The sequence below is a fragment of the Pyrenophora tritici-repentis genome, chromosome 1 (genome assembly GCF_003171515.1).
Source record: "Pyrenophora tritici-repentis strain M4 chromosome 1, whole genome shotgun sequence".
NCBI classification, from domain to species: Eukaryota; Fungi; Ascomycota; class Dothideomycetes; order Pleosporales; family Pleosporaceae; genus Pyrenophora; species Pyrenophora tritici-repentis.
The window spans coordinates 8170349-8194815 of record NC_089390.1 but is presented as its reverse complement, the minus strand read 5'-3'; the positions used below and the strand labels follow the sequence as shown (position 1 = coordinate 8194815).

Genomic DNA, 24467 nt, shown 5'->3' with positions numbered 1-24467 from the left:
CAGTAACGTCAGTCTCAACATTTAGTGGTTGAGTGTCTGCGGGGAAACTAATAGAAGCGGGCATGCGAGCAGAGGTGGGGGTGGGGTACGGCTAAGCTTCCGTAAGCGCATGAGAGTGGAGCATAGTTATTGCTTGTTAAGTCTTGTGACGACTAGGGGGTACAAATATCTAGGTTTGCATTTACACGTAAACTACACATGGACGCTTGCTAGACAACAGATGTATTTCACAAGTATTTTCCATGTTGCAACAAATTGTGTATGAGAAACAGTAGACATGTCGATATAATTTCCAGATCAGGATATCGCAGGAAGCTATATGATGTGTGTGTGTTGCAGCTTGCCTATCTCTCAACATTTGCCGATGTGATTTGGTTGTGCGGGTTTTGCTTTGCATGCTGCACGTGCAATGTCCAACACACCAGACAGCGGAGACATGCATGACAGGCTATGCTGCAAGACTCGGCTGCTATGTTGGCCTGATTGAGATGGAGTGGCTGATAAAAGTGCGTATGCGCACGAAGGTGAATACATACATGATAAGGTCCGAGGGTTGGCTAGACAGTGCCTAGCTTAAGCAAAGCTCATGTGGTTCATCTCATACAGCAGTCTTGCGAGACTTGACGTCGTTTGCACGCTGTTTCCTCTCGTTGCGCCTAATCCTCTCCTTGCGTTCCTTGCGACTATCCGCGCGCTGGTCATGGGCCTCGCCTGTCGCAGCTTCCTTCTTCTCATCAACCTCGACCAGCCACTCGGTCTCGCCATGTTTGTTCTTGCCCTTGTAGCCCCACTTGGGGACCCATTCACCCGTCGCATCGTCGTAAACCAAGTTGCCATCACGTTTCTTGTCCTTGATACCCTTCTTGGCAGCGAAGCGCTCCCACTTGGTGGGCTCCTTTGCAGCGGGAATCGGCTTCTCACGCGGCAGGGGCGTTGACGGTGCGGGGAGAACAAGATGTACGCCATCCGAATTTGACTTTATTTCGCATGTAGAGAGGAGCTGGTTGATGAGGGCCTGGGCGGCGTCACGGGCAGTGGCGGCGAGAGCTCCTTCGTCGGCGCCAGCGGGGACGGGGTTTGGGTCGTTTGCAAGCAGGTTGCCCAGATCAAAAGTGAAAGGCGTGGGCTTGTTCACGCTAACGGGTCTATTTCAAGACGGTCAGTAAGCATGCGGTGTGGGCAAGTGAGTGAGATGCGACCTACAGGCGGCTGGAAACGGTCGAGTCTGCGACGGATGCGGCGGCGCCATTCATGAGCAGCGGCGACGTTACGTCCATGGCACCTCCATTGATCTCGTCGGCAAGCTGTGACTGAGTTGGCGAAGTCAAAGCCAGGGCGACACCTCGGTCCATTTCAGTGTCGGACATTTTTGCGCTTTGTCGTGCAGATTGTACAAAGCCAGTCGCGATCTGTTGCAGGCAGAGAATAATTTTTGGACAAGTCGGCGTCCGTGCACCATGACGGCGGACCTCCGAGGCCTGGTCCAGGGCAGAAATCGACAGGCGCACCTCTCTGGCCATCCAAGCAAGCTAAACAACCACACAACTCGACCAATTGAGCACTGGGCAGATATGCCGCCTTCCATATGCCTACGCACCTTGTCACAGCTGTCGCTTGATGCCAGTGCTCATGGTTGCAGCCCACATGTGCCCCGCCTGCTGCGACCGCAAATAGGAACCGCTTGCCTTTCCACATCGGCCACCCGCTATGCCGCCGTAGTCAAGAAAAAGGGCATGACGGCCGCGCCGAAAAAGGGCATCAAGTCTCTGAACACGAAAAAGGGCAAGTCGACACCAGGAGGCGACGCGGGCAAGCGGCCCGGCCAGGGAGAGAGGAAGGCGCTCCGCAAGCGCATCATCCTCAGCAACGACAATGCACTGCACGTCTCGTCACTGCAGGATCTCGACAAGGCAAACGTTCTCAGCGAGAAGAATGAGGGAAAAGTCATGGGCCTGCCTCAAGAGCACGTCGTGGATGCGCTGAGGGCCGTCGATGCCTTCAAGCCAAACCAAGCATGGAGTCTGTTCCGCCGCCCGGCCGTGCTGATGAGGAGGGAAGCCATACAACTGGCCCGCTTGTTCTCCGACATCGAAGACTCAGCAACCAACGAGCAGCAGCAGCAGAAGAAGAAGAAGAAGACGATACGGAGGATATTGTGTGGCGAGCGTGCGAGCGGAAAGAGTACGCTGCTGCTCCAGGGCTTGGCCATGGCTTTCTTGCGCGACTGGTTCGTCATCAACCTCCCAGAAGGTAACGACGGCCCAGCTGGCACACGGCACCTTCACTAACACGTTGTAGCTCAAGACCTGGTCAATGCCCACACTGATTATGCTCCCCTTCCCAATTCACAGCCAATGCAATACACCCAAGATACTTACACAGCCAACCTGCTGCAGCAGATGCTAAAGTCCAATCGAGCATTTCTCCACGCCACCAAAGTGAGCACAAAGCCTGACCTGCCTCTGCCGCTTCCGCCTGCCGCTACGTTAGGAGATCTAGTCGCGCTCGGAATGGCCAACCCCGAGGCCTCATGGCCAGTCTTCGTTGCGCTCTGGAACGAGCTGTCCGTGCCTGGCCGTCCGCCAGTTCTGCTGGCCCTCGACGGCCTCTCTCACATTATGCGCCACTCGGAATACATGTCTGCTGAGGTCAAGCCTATCCACGCCCATGATCTGACCCTGGTCGACCACTTTGTCCAACACCTCTCAGGCCAGAAGGAGCTCCCCAACGGCGGCATGGTAATTGCCGCCACCTCACAGTCCAACTCACCCACGTCTCCTGCCCTAGACTTTTGCATCCAAGCAGCACGAGCGCGTCAAACGTCAGGAGACATGCCACAATGGAATCCGTACAAAAAGGTAGATTCGCGTGTCATGGACGCCCTCCGAGACCTGCCCGGCGAATCCTACAATTTCGACATCATCAACGTCGGCGGCCTCAGCAAGGAAGAGGCCAGGTCTATAATGGAATACTATGCCGAGAGTGGCATGCTCCGCCACAAAGTCAATCAGGGCTTTGTGACGGAGAAATGGAGCTTGGCAGGCATGGGTAACATTGGCGAGCTGGAAAAGGCAAGTGTGCGCATGCGACTGTAGTTGTATGATAGCTGTTACCCATCCTGTAGACCCGTCCTCATCAATCCTTCACCTCAACATGACTTGAGCCAGACGCAAAGGCACCTCGAGCCCCACACTCCTCCCTAGTGCCCCTATCCAAACCATCAAATACTCTTGGGCAGTAATACACGTCTTTTCTCCCATGCTAGCTTCCATGACCTCGGCCGTCCGGCACGGATGAATGAAGAAAACCGGCCTATCGCTAAGGGGATGATGCTGCAAAATAACACGTTTAAGTCACAATACTTATTGCTGGTCCATTAGTCTCACCGTAATCGTGATGCCGCCAATTATGCCAACTTCCTGCGTCTGCGACCAGAGGCCTTCTGGAACGACATGGCGGTACAGTGTATCAAGTGTTGGGGGATAACGATGTAAGGCATCATGGATGCTGATGTAGAGGACGGGGACACGGTAGGTTGGGGAGAGAAGCACGTCATAGTCGACCGTGGGGCTGCATGGTGCTGAAGTCGAGGAAAGGGCTTCCGGATCGTCTTGGAAAATTTCTTCCATTTCATCATCATCATCATCATCATCATCATTGTCTTGCTTTGCCATCTCCATGTTGGTGCTGGCGGGGACGTCTGGCGTGGTTGAGAGTGCTTTGGTGATGCGGACAAGAGTGGTGGCGGCCGAGTCTATGACACGGACCGAATGCCATGCTCGAGAAGAGTCAGGCTGCTGCTCAAAGGCGTGTGACAAGGCGTAGCATGCTTGGTCGAAGTCTGCGTCAGTAAGACGGGGAAAATGAGATAATGTAGACATTGTTGCAATACAGTCGGGCGTGTGTCGTGATACAGCCGACTGAGGTCAGGAGTGGAGCCTAGCGCATACTGTACCCGTCCCCCGGCGTCTCGGCGTACCTACCTACCTGCTTACCTCCAGGGCTGCTACCTTGACCTGTAGTACCCAACTTCACGTCAAAGTCAGTCATCAGCCGCCGTCAAGATGCCTGCGCAGACGGAAAAAAGCGCGCTCAAGCGAGGTCGTGTACGTTATGGCAGCCCAAGGCAGCAAAAAGCACGGGCGGAAGTGCGCGCTGACAGTGGAATTGCCATAGTATTCGCAAGGTGAGCAGAACGAGCCAAAGAGAAACCGACAGTCGCGCCTGTCGCCTCCACCGCCAAACAGCCGTCTGAAGCAGGGCCCACTGCCGTCGCCCGTGACCAACAAGGAATCAACTGGAGATGCTTCGGACAAATACAAGGAAGCCACGGTGAGCCCTCCTCCTGGCCCTCGGCCCAGCCAGGCACAGGCACATGTACGCGGCGGCCTCTCGTCGCCACCGTCGGACACGCAGCCCTTTTCGCAGTTTGTCTACCCGAGTGAGAAGCGCACATACGCGGTCGAGGATGAGGAAGGCGAGGAAGTCTGGGGCTACCTGGTGCCCATGGACGCGAGCGCGGGCGACGTCATGGTCCTGCGCCGTCGCCAGGCCTGCCCCGTCCCCCAGGCATTGGTCGGCAAGACGGACGGCAAGCAGAGTGTGACCAAGGGCGAGTACAAGGGCCAGGAAGAAAAGTACGAGCAGGAGAAGCAGGAGCGCGGTGTTCCCGCTGGCGGCTACCTCATCGGACGCCATCGAGAGTGCGGTAAGTCGGCGTGCTGCTTGCGGGGCCCCATGTATCGTTTCTGACCATGCTCCAGATCGTGTCCTAGATTCGCCTACCGTCTCGAACCGGCATTGTCTGCTGTTCACGGAGAAGAAGGGCGGCGATGCTATTGCGGTGCTCGAGGACCTCTCCGGCAACGGTACCTTTGTCAACGAGTCCCTAGTCGGACGAAACAAGCGTCGGGAATTGCACGAAGGCGACGAAATCGCCATTCTCGACCAAGCCCGCTACGTCTTCCGCTACCCACTGCGCCGCAACACACACGGCTTCCGACAGCTGTACACATTGCAAGAACAGCTGGGCAAGGGCCATTTTGCCTCGGTGTACCTATGCGCTGAAAAGGCAACAGGCATACGCTACGCAGTGAAGAAGTTTGAGAAGCGCTCGGGTCCCGGCGAGAAGTCAAAGGTCGACGGCCTGCAGCAGGAGATTGCTGTGCTCATGAGTGTCAGCCACCCTGCCCTTCTCTGCCTCAAGGACACGTACGACGAAGACGACGGCGTCTACCTAGTGCTCGAGCTAGCCACAGAGGGCGAGCTGTTCAACTGGATCGTCATGAAGCAAAAGTTGACCGAGGACGAGACGCGCAAGGTCTTTGTGCAACTGTTCCAAGCAGTGAAATATCTTGTGAGTGGCCATTGTATTGTCTCAATGCTATTGCGCACTAACAAGTCCCCAGCACGAACGAAGCATCGTTCATCGTGATATCAAACCCGAAAACATCCTGCTCACCGACAAGAACCTCTCTATCAAGCTGGCCGACTTTGGGCTTGCCAAAATCATCGGCGAAGAGTCGTTCACGACAACGCTGTGCGGCACCCCATCATGTACGTTGCATTGGTCCATGTGCCGTGACTCAAAGCTAACGAATAACAGATGTTGCACCCGAGATATTGGAAAATTCAAATCACCGCCGCTACACGCGTGCTGTCGACGTGTGGTCACTTGGCGTTGTACTATACATCTGCCTGTGTGGTTTCCCCCCCTTCTCCGACGAATTGTACAGCCCCGAGAATCCCTACACGCTTTCTCAACAAATCAAGTCGGGCCGGTTCGACTACCCTTCGCCATACTGGGATAGTGTTGGCGACCCTGCCTTGGACCTCATCGATCGCATGCTCACAGTCGACGTTGAGCAACGGATAACGATAGATCAATGCCTGCAGCATCCTTGGACCACACAAAACAAGATCAGCCTTACGGATAGCACGGATGGTCTGACGGGCGCCATCTCCAAGCTCGACTTTACACGGCGCAAAGTGGAGCGAGAACGCACCATGCTCAGCAGCATCAATGATGTCAAGGTGTCTCGCGTCATCAAGGGCGCCGAAGGCCAAGATGCTGTCAAGGTGTACGAGAAGAATGGAATCGAAAATGGCACGAGGATGAAGGGAAAAAATACTCGGCCCCCCGCCGAGGAACAGCCTGCCGCACAGAGGCGTCCAGAAGAATTCGTCGAAATGGGCGGCAAGGGCGACCAGACACTCTATTCTGAAGAGGATGACGGGTCTCGCTATGCAACAGACCAGAGTCTTGCATCCGCGCAGAGCAAGAGGGGCATGACATGACAAGTCGGGACAGGTGAGGGGGACAAAATGTGGGATTTTTGATATTTTCTAAGCGGAGCGTTTGGCGTCGAGGGCAGCCGGATTACCATGGGCGCAACGGGACAGTTATAAACGTATAGCACACACCTGAGCCCAGAAATTCGCTTCTTCAGCGACCAGGGCAACAATACGAATCATAGCCTCGTTTGAAAGAAGCAAAAAGGCGTAATATAACAATGGCTTCTCTCGATTCGTTGAAAACGGGCATGGGGTGATGTGAGGTGAGTCGGTAGTGAGTGAGTACTTGTAATGCATGGCCTGGCAGTGGTGCCACCAAGTGCCTCTCCTGAATCCTGGACGACGGATCCGCTTAGCGACCCTGCCAAGACCAGCAGAGTCCACTCGCAGACGGCCCTGTACGGTAGGCCGATTTGACCGTATGATTAGACCCACCGGCCCCTGCGCCCCTAGGCCCTTGGACGTGCTACTGGGAAATTTATTGAGGCGCGCGTTGCCGTTGATTGTCAACTGTCAACCGGCAACATTGCCCTTCTCACCTACCTCTGCCACTCTTCTTTTTCGTTGCTGGTTCTTGTCGCCGCGTCATACAATGGGTCTCCTGGCTGATGTCACCGGCCCTCTGGCCAACTTTACATCCCAGTCGTCCACGCCTGTCGTCGCTTCTGCCGCCTTCGCCTCCTTTATCCTGCTCTCCGTCGTCCTCAATGTACTGAAGCAGTTGCTGTTCAAGAAGGCGAATGAGCCGCCCATGGTCTTCCATTGGCTGCCTATAATTGGTAGTACAGTCACATATGGCATGGATCCGTATGCCTTCTTCTTCGCGAATCACAAGAAGGTGCCTAAGACACATTGCAATAGCCGACCAAGACTGACTGAAAGTAGTATGGCAATGTCTTTACATTTATTCTTCTCGGCCGCAAGATGACTGTGTGTCTGGACACGGCGGGCAACAACTTCATCCTAAATGGAAAGATCAAGGACGTCAACGCCGAGGAGATTTACTCTCCCCTCACCACACCCGTCTTCGGCAAGGACGTCGTGTATGATTGTCCAAACTCGAAACTCATGGAGCAGAAAAAGGTTCCGTCCGACCACCGCCAAGTGCGTTGCAAATACTGACAAGATACAGTTTGTCAAGTACGGTCTCACGCAGGAGGCCCTCCGTTCCTACGTCACCCTCATCACACAAGAATGCGAAGACTTTATGAAGCGCCACAAGGCTTTCAAGGGAGAAAAGGGCACTTTTGACGTGACCAAGGTCATGGCTGAGCTCACCATCTACACCGCCTCTCGTTCGCTCCAGGGCGAGGAAATCCGCAAGTCTTTCGATTCAAAGTTTGCCGAACTGTACCACGACCTCGATATGGGCTTTTCGCCTATAAACTTTATGCTCTCATGGGCCCCGCTTCCTCACAACCGCGCACGCGACAATGCACGCGAGACCATGATAAAGCTATACTCGGATCTGGTTCGCAAGCGCAGGTCGGGCGCCGTGAAGAAGGACTCGCACGACATGATTTGGCACCTGATGGACTGCAAGTACAAGGACGGCACCCAGGTGCCCGAACACGAGATTGCTGGCATCATGATTGCCCTGCTCATGGCCGGACAGCATTCGTCTTCCTCAACCATCGCATGGATCCTTCTCCGCCTCGCGCAGAACCCGCACGTTATTGAGGAATTACTTGCCGAGCAAAAGTCCATCCTAGGCAAAAACCTCCCCGCCCTAACCTACGACGACCTCCAGAAGCTTCCCCTCCATGCCCAGGTTGTCAAGGAAACCCTCCGTATCCACGCCCCCATTCACTCCATCATGCGCAAGGTCAAGCAACCTCTTGTTGTCGATGGAACAAACTACGTTGTTCCCACTTCCCACACACTCATGTCCTCGCCCGGTTTCTCCGCACAGCTCGATACCCACTTTGTCAACCCCGCTGTCTGGGACCCCCACCGTTGGGATCCAGACCAAAACAACTACGACGAAGAGCGCGACGACGCCGACCAGGAGAAGATTGACTATGGCTGGGGTGTCGTGTCCAAGGGAACCAACTCACCATATCTTCCCTTTGGCGCTGGACGGCATCGTTGTATTGGGGAGCAATTCGCCTACCTGCAACTACAGACTATTCTAGTAGCATTTGTGAGAGAGTTCAAGTTCAGGAACGTTGGTGGTAGCAAAGACATTGTTAGCACCGACTACACCAGTCTCTTCTCCCGCCCACTAGCACCTGGCATAGTTGAGTGGGAGAGGCGGCAGAACCTATAATGGTAGTTCTTCTTCTTCGTCTAGGCTACGTTAGGGATATGTTTTATAATGTAGAGTTATTCGGCATGACCATCTTATATTCGCATTGGTACAGCGGGCTACGCCGGGGTTATCTTCAATGCTCCGCTATACGCATTGGACCTTTGAGTTTACTAATACTAATTGCGTCCTTTTTGTTCCGCATGGAACGTGAGCGATATATATAATGAAAGCAATTATAAAATGCGTCTCAATCTGGCATAGCTGTTTGACGTGGTGGTGTGGTGATGAAGGAGGGCACGTGCCCTTTGTTTTTGGCACACTAGCTCCATACCCCTTTTCAAGACACTTGCTATATACCTGTACTTTCATCTCGACAGGTCGTTCGATCGCGATCGATCTATCTTGGAATGTTCTTGTTTCGGGACTTGTATGCGACTTGGCCGCTTTGCTGAGGAGCTTAGAGCAAGACCGACAGCCTAAACCATGTACATGCACGACGTCTCTGGGCGTGGGCGTGTGATAGCAACCAATAGTTTCGCGTATCCGAACAACTTGGCTACTATATACGCGCGCGTCTCTTTGAGTAAGAGTAGGATTGGAGTTTTTGAATGTTATTTCTTCTTGTCTGAGCGCTTGCTTTACTGCGAGTGAGTCTACTGAAACGCGGTCATGCCCTCGAAATGCGTTTCGAGTCGCGAAACTGGCGCGTGTCCCTGACGTCAAAGATTGATCGCGCCTTCCCGACCGACTTTACTAGCACACGTTCCCCGTTCCAATTCCAACGTCAATTTTCCTTGCAACACGTATACGACGTGCAGAAATATTGCCCAATACTTCGACTGTGTAAAGTTCACGCTCAACGCTCAGCGCACAACCCTTCACACCGCCCGTATACCGCTCTCGGCCACCGCCCTTTGCTATACCAAAGACATACATGAGGATTTCTGTCGAACATATCGCCTAGCTCATCAGCAGACAGAAATTCAGAGCGCTTCACAACTCGACTTTGTGGATATCACTTCAAAGTCAACCGCAGACACGGCGTCCAGACCACTGTAGCGTTAAAGCATGACAACGAGTAGCGATCCTATGGCGCAACAATCGCGTGCACGTCAGCCTTCGGCCAAATCTCCGGCACAACTGCAAGTGGACTTTGACGGGATATTGCCAAGTCCGAAACGGTCGGAGAGCAAGGGGAAGCTGCCTGGTGTTTCCCAGGCCGTAAAGCGAAGTTTATTGAGCAGGCTCAGCGCGCAATCCAATGACTTCGACAATACAAAGGAATGCAGAGCAGAGGAACTCGCGACTACACCGGCTGCTTCCAGTGCAGCATCCCGTAAGCAAAGAGTGTCCGAACGTGTTCAGTCTACCTCAAGCCAGAAACCCGTCAACCCCGTCAGAGGCCGTAAACGGAACGACAATGGGGAATCTGTGATTAGTCAACCCAAGCAAAAGAAGATGATGAATGCCAAGCGGAAGGCAGTGGCAGATGTCACCGAAGGTCACAAACAAGTCAAAAGACCTTGTGTTCCATCAACCAACAGCATCAAGTCAGATGTAATAGGAACGAACGGAGAGGAGAGAGTGAGGTTGATTGCACAGTCACCCCCATTTATTACGTCTCCCCAGCACCCCCTGATTAGAGGCCTATCAGGATCACACATGCCTACTGACAATTCCAACACTCCTTTCAAAAAGCCCATACTGCCAGCGCGGTCTACTCAGACTCTCAAAACTCCTACCAAGCCGAGGATACAACCCGCCGGGAAAAAGCGGCTATATACACCAAAGGATGCACGAAGGCGGTCTTGGGATGAAGTCTATCACCTGTCGTCTTCACCATCAGTATTTTACGATGCTGACGCCACGGGCGACTGGCTGCAGACTGGTTTCGACCAGGAAATCTTGTCTAGCAATAGCAAACCTGTACCTGCATCTCCGAATGCAGAATCCACAGCAATTTCCGGCCACGCAGACCGTGACGACGTGATTTCTGAAAAACGGACGGGTGATACCCAGACAGAAAAGAGCAACCCCTTCATACAACGCCGGGCGGAGAGGAAGGCCACAACTTTCTTGCGTCGTCTTACTGGGGAAGATCAAGCAAATGAGCAGGTCGATGGCAGCCTTGGTTCGCCACATGGTGTACGAATAACGTTGAATGGCTCTACTGGCTTAGAGGCCAAGGCTCTATCGGAGAAGAGTCGGGCGGTTGCATCACATATGCCATCCCAGAAGCGGAAACCGAACGATCCTCGAGACAGAAGCGATGCGTCTAAGCCATGCCAGATCGAAGGCATCAAAACGTCTACACTACTTCCGGATGGCCAGCTATCAAAGAGGGAACACGGGCTAAATGAATCGCCTAAACATGAGCAGTGCGCCATAACACAGTTAAAACAACTCTGTCCGCGGAAAACCACATCACCCTCGCGACAGGGTTGTAATAACAGAAAAGTTCATCATCGTACTAAGCGTCAATCACATACATCATTAGTAGCAAAAGACATAGCAAAACCAACACCGGAAAATCTCCAAGTCCCAACAAGTACCAAGATACACGACTTCAGACTATCTGATAGTCATAACATCTTCGACAATACGCCTATCAAGCGTACAGCAGAGTTTTTCGGCGGATACGTACAAGACAAACCATACATTGACTGCCACAACGACGATGACGACGCAGTGCTCCCTATGATATATACATCCTCTCCTCCGACATTTCACTCTTCCCCACCTCTACAAACGTCCCTAAGTATACATAGCCCCGCATCCACAGACGCAGAACCCCAACCCGATCTACTAATATCATCCTCTGGTAGTAGTATCGCACCACATAAGGGTAGTCTATACTATTACAATTATACACTCTATATGTTGGAAGGCCTTGTACGATCGTACGGTGAATAACAGTAGCTAAGGTAATCTTGTGTATTGGTATTCTGGTGTATGATGATTCTACGAATGTGGGGGCTACGAAGGTATACATAGCGTTGGGTCCGAGTTGGGCCGAAGTAGGATCGAGGCGGTACATTGGGCCTTATTAGGCGACACACCGTGTGTATGCCGACACTGGCAATCTTTTCTTATTGTAACGACTGATGTAAGGAAAAACGGGTCTTCTAAAAAGGGCACAATGAGAGGGATTCCAAATAGGCATATGTGCCTACTCCGTAGGTCGCTGCACAGATCCCTCTACTCGGATTGACAGCTTGTTGCTTTCGATGAAACGTTCTAACGCGCGATTTGGTGTTGCTTTCGTGAATGCGTCCGCGGGGTTGTCCTCTCCGTTGATCCAGCGGATCTCAGTGATCTCGCGACGCTCGTATGACTGCCGAAGCGCCATGATGTCGATCATCAGTCGCTTCTCAGCAGTTGTTCCGAGTTTGACGAGGCATTCATACAAGGAGTATGAATCCGTACACACAATAAGTGGGATCGGTGGTAGACCTAGGCGTCCTGTAATTATCTTGAGGGTTGTTAGGATAGCGATAGCGATGTCGACACCGCTAACCATGCCGTACGTTTCTGAGGCAAGAACGCTCCGGGTAACGCGTTTGCATTTGGTCGAACTCCAATGGATTACGTTACCACGAATATCAAACGTGCTGTCTTGTCGACTCGACTCATTCGCAAGGATAAGTAGGTACCCTAGCTGTGAGCTAAGGTCTTGGTTGTTCGCGAAGGATCCGTCTGTGAACACTACCAGCTTTGCTGTAGCGAGGTCGAGAGGGACGTATCGCAGGCCTCGTTGTATGCTCTCAGATTGCCACTGCAGCCGGCGGTTAAGCTTCACGTATTCTGTGTCCTTAGGTTGTTGTATTTGCGCAGCCGCGGAAAGATCGAACGATGCTTCAGGTTGGCATATCGACGCAATGTACGCGCCACGCGCGCGCTGCTCCATGTACTTCTGTGCTCGGTTTGCTGCCTTCGGATCAATGATTTCGATCTTGGCACCTTGTCCCTTCTGCGTAAGTAGAATCGTGTCTCCGCGCAACGTTAGAGTACATCCGTTGAACTCGAGTGATACTTCTTTGGACAGTCTCTCCTTGGGCTTAGCTCGAAAATTGGCTTTCTGGAGCGCAGCGTCTTCTGCACCAGAGAATGCAGGCGTCCCAATCGCGAGAGTATCGTCTGTCTGCAGGCCCACTATTCCAAACGCTTCCCGTCTCCCGTTCGTGATCAGGAGGCACGGGTCATACGTTGATGTAGCCATGTCGAGCTCCTTGCAGTGGTGTCCTTGGTACGTAGCAAACCAGTGGACTCCTGCTTCCGCGATTCCATAGAGTGGCTTGATTACGCGAATAATTGTTCCCTTGGGATACTTTGTTATAAGCTCCTTTGGGAGGTGCGCTAAAACCGTGCGGAATAGCTCTGTTTGTGCCTGTGGGTACGCTTGCGTGATATCTCGTAGTTCCACAACCATGCCCTCATCGAGTAATGCAGGCGCTAGGGCTAGAATCAGGCGCTGGCTGGCTCGTTGGATGGTTGGCGACTGCGTCAGGATCTCGTGTTTGCCCTCGTCATTGTAACCTTGAACAACGAGGCGTGATTTCTCGTACGGGACCATGGTCTTGCCTTTGACTTCGCGGACCATGCGCGATTTGAAGATACGATACCCGCCGTGTAGAGTTGGATCAAACAGCTCAAAACTGAATACTCCACGGCCGACGAGGTCGTCGATCTCCTTCTGATCGGATGCTTCGAATGGAGCGCCCGGGACGTTAATCACGCCGTCATTGCGTAGCTTGACGGCCAGGGCGTAATCGTCCTCCTCCTTCTTCGACAGGTACTGCACCTTGGGCTTGTTCTTTGATCCAGGTGGGCGGCCCCGCTTGCGCGGCTGAGCCGCTTGGTTGGCTTCCGCCGGTGGTACCGGTAGTGGCGGTTCATCAGCAATCGCTTCGTCTGTGGTCGGAGATCCACCTGTGCCTTGATCTGCGCCGTCTATCGCTGTAGTCAGATCGCGATAGTACGGTTTTACGACAGTGGATCGGAACGTCGTTGGGCCGTTGATCATGTCTACAGTAACATCGTGGTCCTTCATATCGATGACTCTATACGGCCCTTGCCATCCATTCTTCTCGCGCCATACCATCACCTCACTCTGAAGAGGCAGTGACAGTACCCCGTCTGTAGTAGGCCCATTCCTGGTACCAAGTGCGTTGCTCACCGCATGTTCCGCTGAGGCCTTCCGCAGCGCCCTCATCGCTTTCTGGATTGCCTCCGCGCGATGGGTTATCGAGGGAGATGGTGGTGAATCCATGGATATCCGGGGGTATGCACCGAAGACGAGCAGCGTGGGTACGAGCCCGTCTGGGCCTGCGGTGTCGTTGACGGCCTTGACTGCCATCTGCAACACTGCGGCGTCGCTGGTGCCAGTGTCAAGCTCTGTCCTCAGGATCTCGTACGCGCGTCTGAGCGGTGCGTGGTATCTTTCTACCTTGCCGATAGACCAATGGGCCTCGGTTGGCACTTGTTTACATGTGATTCCCATGATCTTCGCCTCTGATCTGAATTCGACTGACGCGAAGTTGGTGCCGGCGTCGTGGGTGACGATATCTGGCGGCCCTTGGTATGTATCAATCCAGAGCAGGCGGAGTGCTTCCCAGGTGTCTTTCGCGCTCATAGACGGTAGAAATCGCGCGCCGTTGAATGTTGTAGCCGAATCGATCACGTGAAGCACTGGTTTCCCACTCAGATACATCACATCTACGAGGATCTCGAAGTTGAATTCCCGATCATCTTTCAGCCTAAACTTGAATCGGCGCGGCGCTGGATCATGCGCTTGGCAGTGATGGCAGAACGTTTGGATCTCTCGGAGCAGCCGTTCATCCACGTCCTCGTGTCCTGCGCGTTTGAGCAATCGTATCAGCCGTTCGACGGCTGGATGCCCGAACCTCCGGTGTAAGTGTCGGAGCTCAGTCTCCGTAAGGAATACGCGCGCGCGCTCTGCCTTGCTTAGGTGGAACCACGGGTGTCCCCATTTGCGAATCACTGGAAAGGTAGCTTTTCCTTGTACCAGCTGGTCCGTAGTATTGTTGAAGTACACGTGGAGCCGGTCCATGTCTTTCAGACAGAGGAGAAACGGGGTGGGTGCGTTCAAGACCTCAAATTTGATCTTTCCAATCTGTGTCGATACATGTGCGGTTCCAATCGAAGTAGTGACGCTTCCTTTGCCAAATTGCACAGATGCGTTTCCAGCAGTAGACGTATCTAGAGTTACGGTGGGGTCCTCAGTTTGGAGCGCCCAGAACTGCTCCTTTCCGGCTGTCGATACATTTGAGGCACCAGTGTCAGGAAGAATGCCTTGGTACGTGATTCGCGAGTATCGATCCTCGATAAGGAACTGCGTTGCGGGCGTAATAGGCTCCTTGCACCTGTAGACGTCTTCTCCAGTCACGTGGTGCAAAAAGGCCTGATCTGTGAGGTACTTAACTGCCAATCTTTGGTCCTCATCATCTTCGTCTTGCTCCTCTAGGAAGAACTGGTCGACTTCTTCCCCCTCGTACGCGACGAGAAATGTGCTAAACTCCATTTGCTCTCCCGTAATCGCGCAGTGTGTGATGTACTGCGCTTTTGAGCGTTTTCTTTCTTCAAGCGTGTGGTTTGTGGACCAACAGCCTGTCTTGCCGCAGACGTAACATTTCTTGTCGATTTGTGTGTTGACTCCAGAGCGGTGCTGAAGCCCACCGCGTCCGCGGGTGAATCCGCTGCGTCCACCGCGAGGGTTGTAATTCCCTCGCAATCTTCCAGAGCTGTTGTTGTTGTACCGACGATCCAAGTAGTACTGGCTATCCGTATCCGCCTCAGTGAAGTTGACGGAGACGGTCATGGCGAGTGAGTTTTCGATTGACGATCGCAGATCTCCAAACAGAACCTCGCATTCTAGAGACGGCTTGTAGAGTGCCATCTCGAGCTCCTTCACGCCTCGGCATGCTGTGATTACAGTCGTTCGGAGCGCGTATTCTCCCATGTACTGCTGTCCAAGTGCTCTTTGACACAATTGGAGCTTGTCCAGCATGATGTCAAGGACCTCGTGGAGGTTCTTTTCGGGGTTCTCCCTGCGGACTTTGACAAACGATGTCGTCGTCCAGTCCGCGTAGTAATGGCCGTGGTTGACGTCTGTGTCGAAGTGGTTCTTGAGCTTTGTGTAGGCAGTCAAGAACGTATCCATCCGCTGATCGACGAAGTGGAGGTAATACTCCTCTGCGCGGCCGTCGAGAATCCGTGGAAAGACTGCATGGAACTGCCCTGGCTCGATGTCTGCGTGATAACAGATGCTGTAGAAGATTTTCAATTTATCGTCTAGGAGGTCGTACGGCTTTCCCGTATACTTTTTGTCTCGGTCCCACATTTTCACGAAGACATTGATCGTCTTAGGATCCAGTTTCTCATTGCCAAACTCGATTGGTGGAACTGCCTTGTACGGGTCTGTTTCACCAGAGGGCACAATTGGGGAACGCTCAGTCCCTTCGGACGTTGCGGGTATGCTGGTGTATACTCGCGGAATCGGTCGAAGTTGTTGTAGGTGAGGGGAGGTTGCTGACTTTGGACGCGCTGATAGGCTGGCTGCGGTGCGGATTCAGTTGTCTCTACAGGCTGGCTTCGGATTGGTTGGTTTTGGGCTTTCTCAATCGTTTTTGCTAGCTGGTCCTGAATCTGTTGTTCTTCCTCAACGGTCTCCTGTCGTCCTTGCACACGGGCGTGGGTCTGGTCTTGATCGCGGGTTTGCCGACTGTCTACGTCTCGGCCTCTTGTCCTTACAGGCGTTTGGGTTCGGCTCTGGGCCTGGCTTGATAATCTCCTGTCTGTGGACTGTACTGATCCTTCACTGCGTTGTTGCCGTAGTGCCCGCTCTTGCAACATGTGCGCAGCTGATCGTGTGTCAAACACAGCCGACTGGAATACGTCCTGAGGCCATTCTAGGTACTCCTCCATGCGTAATAACCTAGCTAGAGACTCACTAGGTGCCATATTAATACGGCCAGTATACACTCCCTTAAAGCGGAGGATCCGCTTTAGTTCCTTTGTGTATATTGGCTGGGCACGTAGGAACATTGCCTCTGTCCATCCTTCAAAGTCCTGACGGAACTCCCAAAAGAGTTCTTCATCTGCTGTTGGTCGATCTGTATAGTCCGCAATCGCACGCGCAATGTACGTTGTTGCTGTAGTAATCCCTACCTCATCGTCTGGAGCTTCAACGTTGTCCTCCCAAATCTCTGGATCGATGTGATGCCATTCTCTTGGTTTTATGTTTGTGGTCCCTAGTAGCGCCTCTAGTGTGGGTACCACTCTTCTACTACTGCTCGCCATTCCTACTGCCGGTGTCCTGGCTACCGGTGCTCTTTCCGATGATGTTCTCTCTCCTGCTATTGTGTTCTTGTTGACGCTTGTTGCGCTAGCTGCGTTCGCTAGAGATGCGTCGGTGGTCGTGGGTTGTACACGGGTCAAATCTCAACCGGTCGGTTGGCGCGTGTATAGACGGCGTCTTGGAACGCTTCTGATACGGCTGTAACGGTCGGTCGCTAGCCACGAACGACGCCTGATATAGCTAACAGTGAGCTTAGCATAGATAACTCCGCCTTGCTGATATAGGCAATCTAGGGAACGCGCGGGGTAAAGAATCTATCTCTTCTTAACCTAACTGTCTGTGACTGCCGTGCAATCACTGATCAGTGTTGGAAGGCCTTGTACGATCGTACGGTGAATAACAGTAGCTAAGGTAATCTTGTGTATTGGTATTCTGGTGTATGATGATTCTACGAATGTGGGGGCTACGAAGGTATACATAGCGTTGGGTCCGAGTTGGGCCGAAGTAGGATCGAGGCGGTACATTGGGCCTTATTAGGCGACACACCGTGTGTATGCCGACACTATAATAGTAAAATATAATATTCTAAAAATATTTTATATTCTGTAGATATAGGAATCTTATATGTGTTAGGTGTTTGAACTATATTGAATTATAAAGTTCTAGTGGTACGAAGCTTATGACAAGCTATAGCCCTTACGAAAGAGAACTAATATATTATTTAAATAATTTTCCTAACTTCACTGTGGTCGTTCCTAGCAAGCGCTTCCGCTTCCGCTTCTCCCCTAGAGCGAATATGGGCGACAGCAACAGCAACTCCCTGCCCGGTAATCTGGAGTGGCTGCACTCATCTATTTGAATTTGGCTTCCATCTCTGCTCCCTCGTCACCATTCAGCTCACGGCTCGCACTCCCTATCCACCGCCAGCGTATACTCACTGAGGATGCGCCGTTTGCCTGTGGAGCACGTGAGGGCGAAGTAGCCGAGAGCATCGTGCAGTGAACGGTGAAGAGCATCGCGAGGAGGCTGCGCGCGCACTCGACAAGCAGGGCATTCTGAGAAAGGCTGTAGCAAAGACTAGGGGTTACCCGGCTTAGCGGAGGCTGTCGCCTATGTCCGCTGGGTGGCGGTCTAGTACCGCCAAACTCCTACGCCTAAGGCGCGACGAAGAAAGGCCTATTCAGATACACTAGGCAGCCAAAACCACGAAAGCAACAGCGGCAATGCGGGCTGGCCATTGCAGAATTCTGGCGACTGCCTGCCTTTACACATGGCTAAACAGAGGGTATCACTTCGCAAGTTGTCATGAGGTATTCAGTGGATGAAATCGTTTCGGAGAATCTATATACACAGGTCCAACGTCGCGGTGCTATTGCATTGGTAGCTCTGCCGTTTGAAGAGACCGCTGCGTAGGCTGGCGGAAGAAATGACATCGTCGCTGCCATTAAGTCATCCCCATTGGCATGAGTGGTAATCGGTATTAAAGGAGGAGTTAATAGATACTCCAGAGCCTCGTTTTGGATGCCGATCTAGTAAGGCAGAGACCACGTTTCGTTCCCACTCTTATTGTAGCTCTAGTCGTCGAATATTCAACCCGTCCAATTACATTTTTCGTCTCTAACCTCAACTATGTTCTTTTTTGTTGGAAGAGCCTCTAAGGTGCGTCCCTGGGTGGAGAGACACACTATGTCCCGAGACAGGTTGGTGGTTCGGAGCTTCGGCGCCTCTATTGGGAGAAGTTATAGAGCTAACATTCACATACAGTGTTGATTAATTAATTCTTATTCAGACTAACAGACTCTAATAAGGATTTCTGAAGTGCTGGTCGTGCTGTCGATCGTTTCGCCGACACCGTCGGACAATTCTCTATCGATAACCCTCTGTCTACTCGCGATCTAGACAATTTTACTAAACGTCGGAGACCTTAAAAGGAAGAGCGGTTAACGAAGACTATGTTCCTTAACTTTAAAGGTCACTTAAACGTAGTAGTGAGCTCGCCGAAAGCCCCGAAGAGCGGGGAAGGGAAACCCTACAGCGAGACCCAACCCAGCGGGACCTGCCAGCAAGCTTAGCCTGCATTAGCACCCTCACTAGCTACTGGTAATTTAATGTAATAAATAAAAAGCTATGACTTCTTTGTATTAGCCGTAAAATAGATGTAGCGCATGCTAGCAGCTTTCTAAAAGCATCTGTAACTGCGTGAGCAGTGTCGGGTGGAGGCTGTGGATCAACGATTGTATTGCTATCTGTTGTCGTGTTATGATGTATCTGTACAAGAGCTCTCGGCTCAGAGGTAAGTGCACTTGCCCACCGGGCAGTGCCTGCTACAATAGGATATCATGTGACTCTAGTCACGTGGTTACAGCATCTTACGTTGCATACAGAGAACCGTGCCCCGTGTCCTTTTATGCGTTAACTAAAAGATGCTTCCTACACGCCTAAGAATGCTTGCTTAGGGCCTGAGCGATGCTATTCGGACCTTAATACAGTGTTGCCTTCCTGATGTTGATGAGCACCCGCATTAAGCAGCGTCTTGACTACCTGCTCGTGACCTCCAGCTGAAGCTGCCTGCAGTGCGTTGCCGTAGACTCCACCCTGCGCATTAACCTCGGCGCCCGCGTCGAGCAGCATCTTGACTACCTGCTCGTGGCCTCCCCATGAAGCTGCCTGCAGTGCGTTGCTATAGCGTCCATCCTGCGTGTTGACCTTGGCGCCTGCGTCGAACAGCAGTCTCGTAACTGTACTAAAGCCTAACAATGCTGCGTAGTAAAGCGGCATAGGTATGCTATAAAGACTTTTTTTCAAATTTATCTCCTCCTATGGGCGATCTGGATCATGCAACTGGATCCAGTTGAGATATGCAGGCTCTTCCCTAGCCATTAAACCCATAGTTAGCTGACTAACTTGTTCCACTCTGTCTCCTGTCTTTCGAAAATGGCTGCTCTAGAACTCTGCTGTGTACCTTGTAAGTGCGAAGGCCTTAAGAGTCTCTTTTAATAGTGGTTGCTAGAGCAAGATTAGGTACTTTAAAGAGCCTCTCGTTATTGTATTATGACATTCAGCCTCTTGTATACTGTACTGATTTACTGACTCTTACCTAATTCTATCCAACATGTAATGGGCTAGAGCCCTTTCCTCTCTTGTTCCTCGGTTGATAACCTCGGTTGTCTCCTCCCCTGCCCGATCGCGGATCAGGCGATCGCAATATCGTTTCTCTGCCCACGATTTCTTTGGTATATATAGATAACTACGTAGCCTAGAGCTTAGTTCTTTGTCAATACAATCGCAGTATACCTTAGACTTTGCTCCTTGAGCGTAGCCCCTTACAATATATTATTATTATTCAGACTTGTCATTAAGCAAATCAAACAAACTTTGGACGCTGATTTGATTTGTTTGTACAAAACTTAAGATTGTATTTGAGTTGTTTAGTTTGATAGTGTTTTAGGAGGCCGTTTGTTTGAAAGTTTGATAGATTTGATACTGTTTAGGTGCTGATCTAATCGTATATCGTATATATTACTAAGCTTCGCTGTCCCACTTGCATATTTCGTATATTGCAGCTACCTCAGCGTCAGTTACATCGCCTGAGTTGTAATCAGATGGAGGCTTAAAGCCAGCGTCGCGCCAGCTTCGTATACACTGTATTGCTGCAAGCAGTTGTGACCCAATTTTGCGTCGCCTTGGCTCTAATAAATCACCGAGCTCGCTGAACAGCCGCTCGCACTCACAACTTGAGGCTGGTATTGTTAATATATCGATCGCCATACGCGCTAGGTTAGGATACTTTGGGCGTAGGCTTATCCAATAGCTAACAGGATTACTACCTTGTTCGAACTGCTCCTGCGTCCAGCGGAGTTCAAACCGTCGCCAACGCTCCAGCTCATCCATCTCTGTCACCTCAACAATGCCATAAGGCTCCGCATTAACGAGCGCGTTGATGGCGTCGTTGATACCACTTGAGAGCCGCACTGGTGGGCGACTTTGGCGCTGTATTTGCGGCTTATAGAACGCCCAAAGTTGTTTCAACCCAGCGTTGTTTGCCTCAAGCCAGCTCGGTTTGTCGCGCCAGCTGTTCTCACAGTAGTTCTTGTAGTATGGGTGGAGGCAGGTAGCGGCAAAGTATGCGGGTGATTCGTCGAGCTTAGTGTAATACGCGTTAAGCTTTGCCCAAGCTGCGCGTAGGTTGATAGGAAGGTGATCTTCTGGCGCGCTATTGGCATTATAGTCGACGCTTTCGTGGTTTTTAAGTAGCTGCTCGTACACGGCAAGTACAGCTTCGAAGACAGGTATAACCTCGTATATCGCGCCGAAACGGCCAGCTTTACCGCGAGCTTCAAGCCGTTTTGTCGCCTCCTTTAGCGGCTCCAACACTGATATATACTGGGTTATTACCGCCCAATCGTCAGCCGTAAGCCCATTAGATCTCATCCAAGCTGGTACTTTAGTGAGCTTATTGTTACGGCTACGCGCGTACGCGTCGGCGCCCATCGTCCTTTCGATGTGGCTTTGGGCGTACTCATCAACGGCGTTATGGAGTTTTGCGGCGCGTACAAAGGTGTCGTGAAAGCTGTTCCAGCGCGTGACGACTGGCTTTACCGGCTCGAGTATTTCCTGCTTTTGGTCGGGAGCCTTAGCGTTAACACGGCGCTGGCAATCGGCAAAAAGATCGTGTTGTTGCGGTGTTTGGATGTAGTTGATGATATCGATTAGTACACCAAGCGGACCTTGCTGCCGCCATTCTTGTAGGTAGGCTGCCTCTGTTTTGTGCTCGTCCTGATCATTATCGTACGCGTCCTTATCAAAGCCGAAGATAATCATCTGTCCGACTAAGTTAAGTGTGTGAGGGCCGCAGCGGAGGCGGTGATGGCTTGCTGTAAATTCAAAGCGTTGGGCGAGTTTGGTGACGGCGGTGTCATTAGCGTACGCGTTGTCGAGCACAAAGTACCCAAGCTGGCTACGTGTTATACCGAAGACATCGATTATATTGCCAACAACTTCAGCTATCCTCTCGCCCGTGTGGGCGCCCGTAAGCTGAGGCAGCGCGATAGGTAGGTCCCTGATAGTGCCGTCGGCGTCAGCAAAATGAGCAACAACTCCAAAGAAGCCGCGCTTGCCGCCTTTTGTCGTCCAGCCATCGAAGCTTATATGGATTTTACTAATAGCCGACGAGAGCATCTGAACAACCTGCGGCTCCATATAGCGATACAGCCTCATCACGAAGCTAGCTACACTGTTGTGACTTACCCACAGCGCGTCAGCTGCCTCCGGGTTGGCAAACTCTATCATCTGCCTAAACGCAGGCGTTTCGAACTCGCGGAGAGGGTGGTTATTGTCGACAAGCCACGTAACAGCGGCGTATCGAAAGCGCTGTACGTCGAAGTTTCCGAGCTCGTTAGCGACGCCTTGAGGTACATCGACACCGCCCTCGGTCATCATCTTAAGCGTCGTTTGGCCTCGCGGTAGTGTAATCGAATCCAGTTTGCCCTTGCGATCGTAGCCGTGGCCAAGTAGCTTCTGCGCGAGGTGGTTGATAGCGTTACTGGTCGACTTTGTAACCTCTGGATAGGCGCAAAAGATCTTACGATGATGGCAGTATTTGCAAACAAAGAACGTACGATGAGGCTCACGGAGAGAGGCAACGCGGTAACCGTACTGATATACCCAACTTTTGTTGCGCTTCAACGTACGCAGCGGCTTCGTAAAACGCGGTAAACGCTTCCAATCAATGCCGTCAAAGTTGTCCGTAAACTCGTCATCAAAGCCAGTATCATCCCCGCCTTCGATAGCCTCACTTGTAGCCTCCGTAGCAGCCCTACTACCCTCGGCCGGCGGTTGTATAGTAGCTTCTGGTATAGCGTCGCGCAACTGCGACTCGAACGGCGCGTCTTCGGTGGCCTGGCTTGCTGCAGCAGCTAGGGCTTTACGTGGCGAGGTGCGGATAGACAGCTCAGGCTGCGAATCGTCCATCAGGATAGGCTGCGATGCACTGCCTTTAGCTGTTTTGGCGCGCTTGTGGGGGCCGTGGGGGCCGGGGGTGCCCTCGGCGGCGCGTTTTAGGTTACGAAGCGGCATTTTCGGCGTGTTGGGCAACGAGAAACACTAAAACGTGCTGTAGAGACGGTAGTGTAGCTGCAAAAGATGGCTAACAGCGATATAGAAGATGGGAGATGGGATATAAGATAGCGGTCATCGACGGCTAGCGACGCTCGTGTAGTTATATGATGACTAAGCTAGATGCAACACAAGAAAACTATCGCGAAATTGCTACCTCCGCTATGTGAGGGACGTCAATAGTTGAGATGACCGTATCTGTATTAAGTACTAAGTGAGATATTGCGTGCAGGTTCGAAGACCTGCGCGGGTCGAACTTTGGTGTTCGGCTGTGGCCTTCGCTTAAGGCGCACGGGCCACCTCGCTTACTAGAGGTCGCGGGTTTGATCCATGACACTACCCCCCCAAAAAAGAGAGCAAGTTCCAACGCTCGAACTGCCTTTTTTTTTTTTTTTTTTTTTTTTTTTTTTTTTTGCCTAAAATTGTATACAAAGGAGATACCTATATCGCAGAACTGCTGCATACCAAGCGTGTCGCTTGCAGTGTCCATTCCATTACTACATTCTATTCCCGTTGTCTGTGCACAGTAATTATGGATCATCATCGTGGCGTGGTGACCTTAGCATCTTGTCTTAACAATAGTAACTTTGACAGTCTAGTCCTTGCCACGAGCACAGCGTCTATAAGTCCTATTTCTAGCACAACTTATCGACGCCCTCGATTATAGCAAGCACAACTATATTATCCCAGTCTTATTGTTGGTCTTGTCTGCTGTTGTCACCACTGGCTAGACACGACTAAGAGCGTGAAGTCGCATAACCAGCATATCTTGTTTGCCTGTGAGAGACTTAAACTTCCTGTGCATAGGCGGCTTGTTTGGGTGATCAAGGTGATAGCGCGTCACAGTGTCAGCGGAGTCCGCGAGGTTCATGTATGGTTCCCATGAAGGATTGTCGGGGCCGTCGGGATAGTTTGCCCATCGTACCAAGTATTGGAGCAGGCCTTGGGTAGTCTTGCCCTTGCGACCGCGGGCGGCAGGATCCTTAAGCTTCTTATTAATGCGGCAGTCTTCGATTGCTTCGACAGTGTATTCAGTGTCGTCTTCCACTTCTGGGTCGAACTCCGCAGGGACCTCAGGATCTTGTGTTTGTCCAGTAAGTGGGTTGTCGTCAACCAAGTGTAAGAGCCATGGGTGGAAGACATTGTGGATGCGCTTCATGTTAGCGGGAAGATCTAGCTCGTATGCGGTGTTGTTGATGGCGCGAACGATAGTAAAGGGACCGCGGTTCTTTAGGTCTAATGACGCGGAGGGTCTTTTCGTCCGTAGGTTGCGAGTGTCCAGCATCACTTGGTCGCCGACTTTGAAAGCTGGTGCGGGTAGCCTTCCTTCATTGGCGTATTCTGCTTGTTTTGCTTGCGCCCATTGCATTGAAGCTCGCAGCTCGTCCTGCAGCGTTTTCATGCGATCCGCGAAAGCGTCAGCGTTGAGACGTTCTTGTTGCGCAGGCGCAGTCAAGGTCGCAGCGCCTGGCGCTGGCGCAGGGGGTTCAA

The 24467-nt window shown here is 52.1% G+C and overlaps 9 protein-coding genes across 9 annotated transcripts; 4 read left to right on the top strand and 5 right to left on the bottom strand.

Moving 5' to 3' along the window:
• Positions 1 to 598: 598 nt before the first annotated feature.
• Positions 599 to 1367, bottom strand: PtrM4_031490 (RRS1, protein involved in ribosome biogenesis; the record flags this gene model as incomplete). Its single annotated transcript, XM_001938992.2, has 2 exons — positions 599 to 1145; positions 1204 to 1367. The coding sequence occupies 2 exons, from the start codon at positions 1365 to 1367 to the stop codon at positions 599 to 601; spliced, it is 711 nt and encodes a 236-aa protein (XP_001939027.2).
• Positions 1368 to 1457: 90 nt separating this feature from the next.
• PtrM4_031480 (putative mitochondrial ribosomal protein) lies at positions 1458 to 3095 on the top strand (the record flags this gene model as incomplete). Its single annotated transcript, XM_066103970.1, has 2 exons — positions 1458 to 2019; positions 2299 to 3095. 2 exons carry the CDS (start codon positions 1458 to 1460, stop codon positions 3093 to 3095), a joined length of 1359 nt encoding a protein of 452 aa, XP_065966172.1.
• Positions 3096 to 4064: 969 nt separating this feature from the next.
• On the top strand, positions 4065 to 6297 carry PtrM4_031470 (SPS1, Serine-threonine protein kinase; the record flags this gene model as incomplete). Its single annotated transcript, XM_066103969.1, has 5 exons — positions 4065 to 4106; positions 4177 to 4708; positions 4764 to 5356; positions 5409 to 5556; positions 5606 to 6297. 5 exons carry the CDS (start codon positions 4065 to 4067, stop codon positions 6295 to 6297), a joined length of 2007 nt encoding a protein of 668 aa, XP_065966171.1.
• Positions 6298 to 6886: 589 nt separating this feature from the next.
• PtrM4_031460 (CypX, Cytochrome P450) lies at positions 6887 to 8563 on the top strand (the record flags this gene model as incomplete). The annotated part of the gene is made up of 3 exons (XM_001938988.1): positions 6887 to 7132; positions 7180 to 7377; positions 7427 to 8563. The coding sequence occupies 3 exons, from the start codon at positions 6887 to 6889 to the stop codon at positions 8561 to 8563; spliced, it is 1581 nt and encodes a 526-aa protein (XP_001939023.1).
• Positions 8564 to 9613: 1050 nt separating this feature from the next.
• PtrM4_031450 (uncharacterized protein) lies at positions 9614 to 11458 on the top strand (the record flags this gene model as incomplete). Its single annotated transcript, XM_001938987.1, has 1 exon — positions 9614 to 11458. The coding sequence occupies one exon, from the start codon at positions 9614 to 9616 to the stop codon at positions 11456 to 11458; it is 1845 nt and encodes a 614-aa protein (XP_001939022.1).
• A 256-nt stretch (positions 11459 to 11714) lies between these two features.
• On the bottom strand, positions 11715 to 16864 carry PtrM4_031440 (uncharacterized protein; the record flags this gene model as incomplete). Its single annotated transcript, XM_066103968.1, has 2 exons — positions 11715 to 15967; positions 16030 to 16864. The coding sequence occupies 2 exons, from the start codon at positions 16862 to 16864 to the stop codon at positions 11715 to 11717; spliced, it is 5088 nt and encodes a 1695-aa protein (XP_065966170.1).
• Positions 16865 to 19331: 2467 nt separating this feature from the next.
• Positions 19332 to 19640, bottom strand: PtrM4_031430 (Ank-2 multi-domain protein; the record flags this gene model as incomplete). Its single annotated transcript, XM_066103967.1, has 1 exon — positions 19332 to 19640. One exon carries the CDS (start codon positions 19638 to 19640, stop codon positions 19332 to 19334), a length of 309 nt encoding a protein of 102 aa, XP_065966169.1.
• A 744-nt stretch (positions 19641 to 20384) lies between these two features.
• PtrM4_031420 (Dimer-Tnp-hAT domain containing protein) lies at positions 20385 to 22937 on the bottom strand (the record flags this gene model as incomplete). The annotated part of the gene is made up of 1 exon (XM_066103966.1): positions 20385 to 22937. The coding sequence occupies one exon, from the start codon at positions 22935 to 22937 to the stop codon at positions 20385 to 20387; it is 2553 nt and encodes an 850-aa protein (XP_065966168.1).
• A 766-nt stretch (positions 22938 to 23703) lies between these two features.
• Positions 23704 to 24378, bottom strand: PtrM4_031410 (Chromo domain containing protein; the record flags this gene model as incomplete). The annotated part of the gene is made up of 1 exon (XM_066103965.1): positions 23704 to 24378. The coding sequence occupies one exon, from the start codon at positions 24376 to 24378 to the stop codon at positions 23704 to 23706; it is 675 nt and encodes a 224-aa protein (XP_065966167.1).
• Between the last annotated feature and the right edge of the window lie 89 nt (positions 24379 to 24467).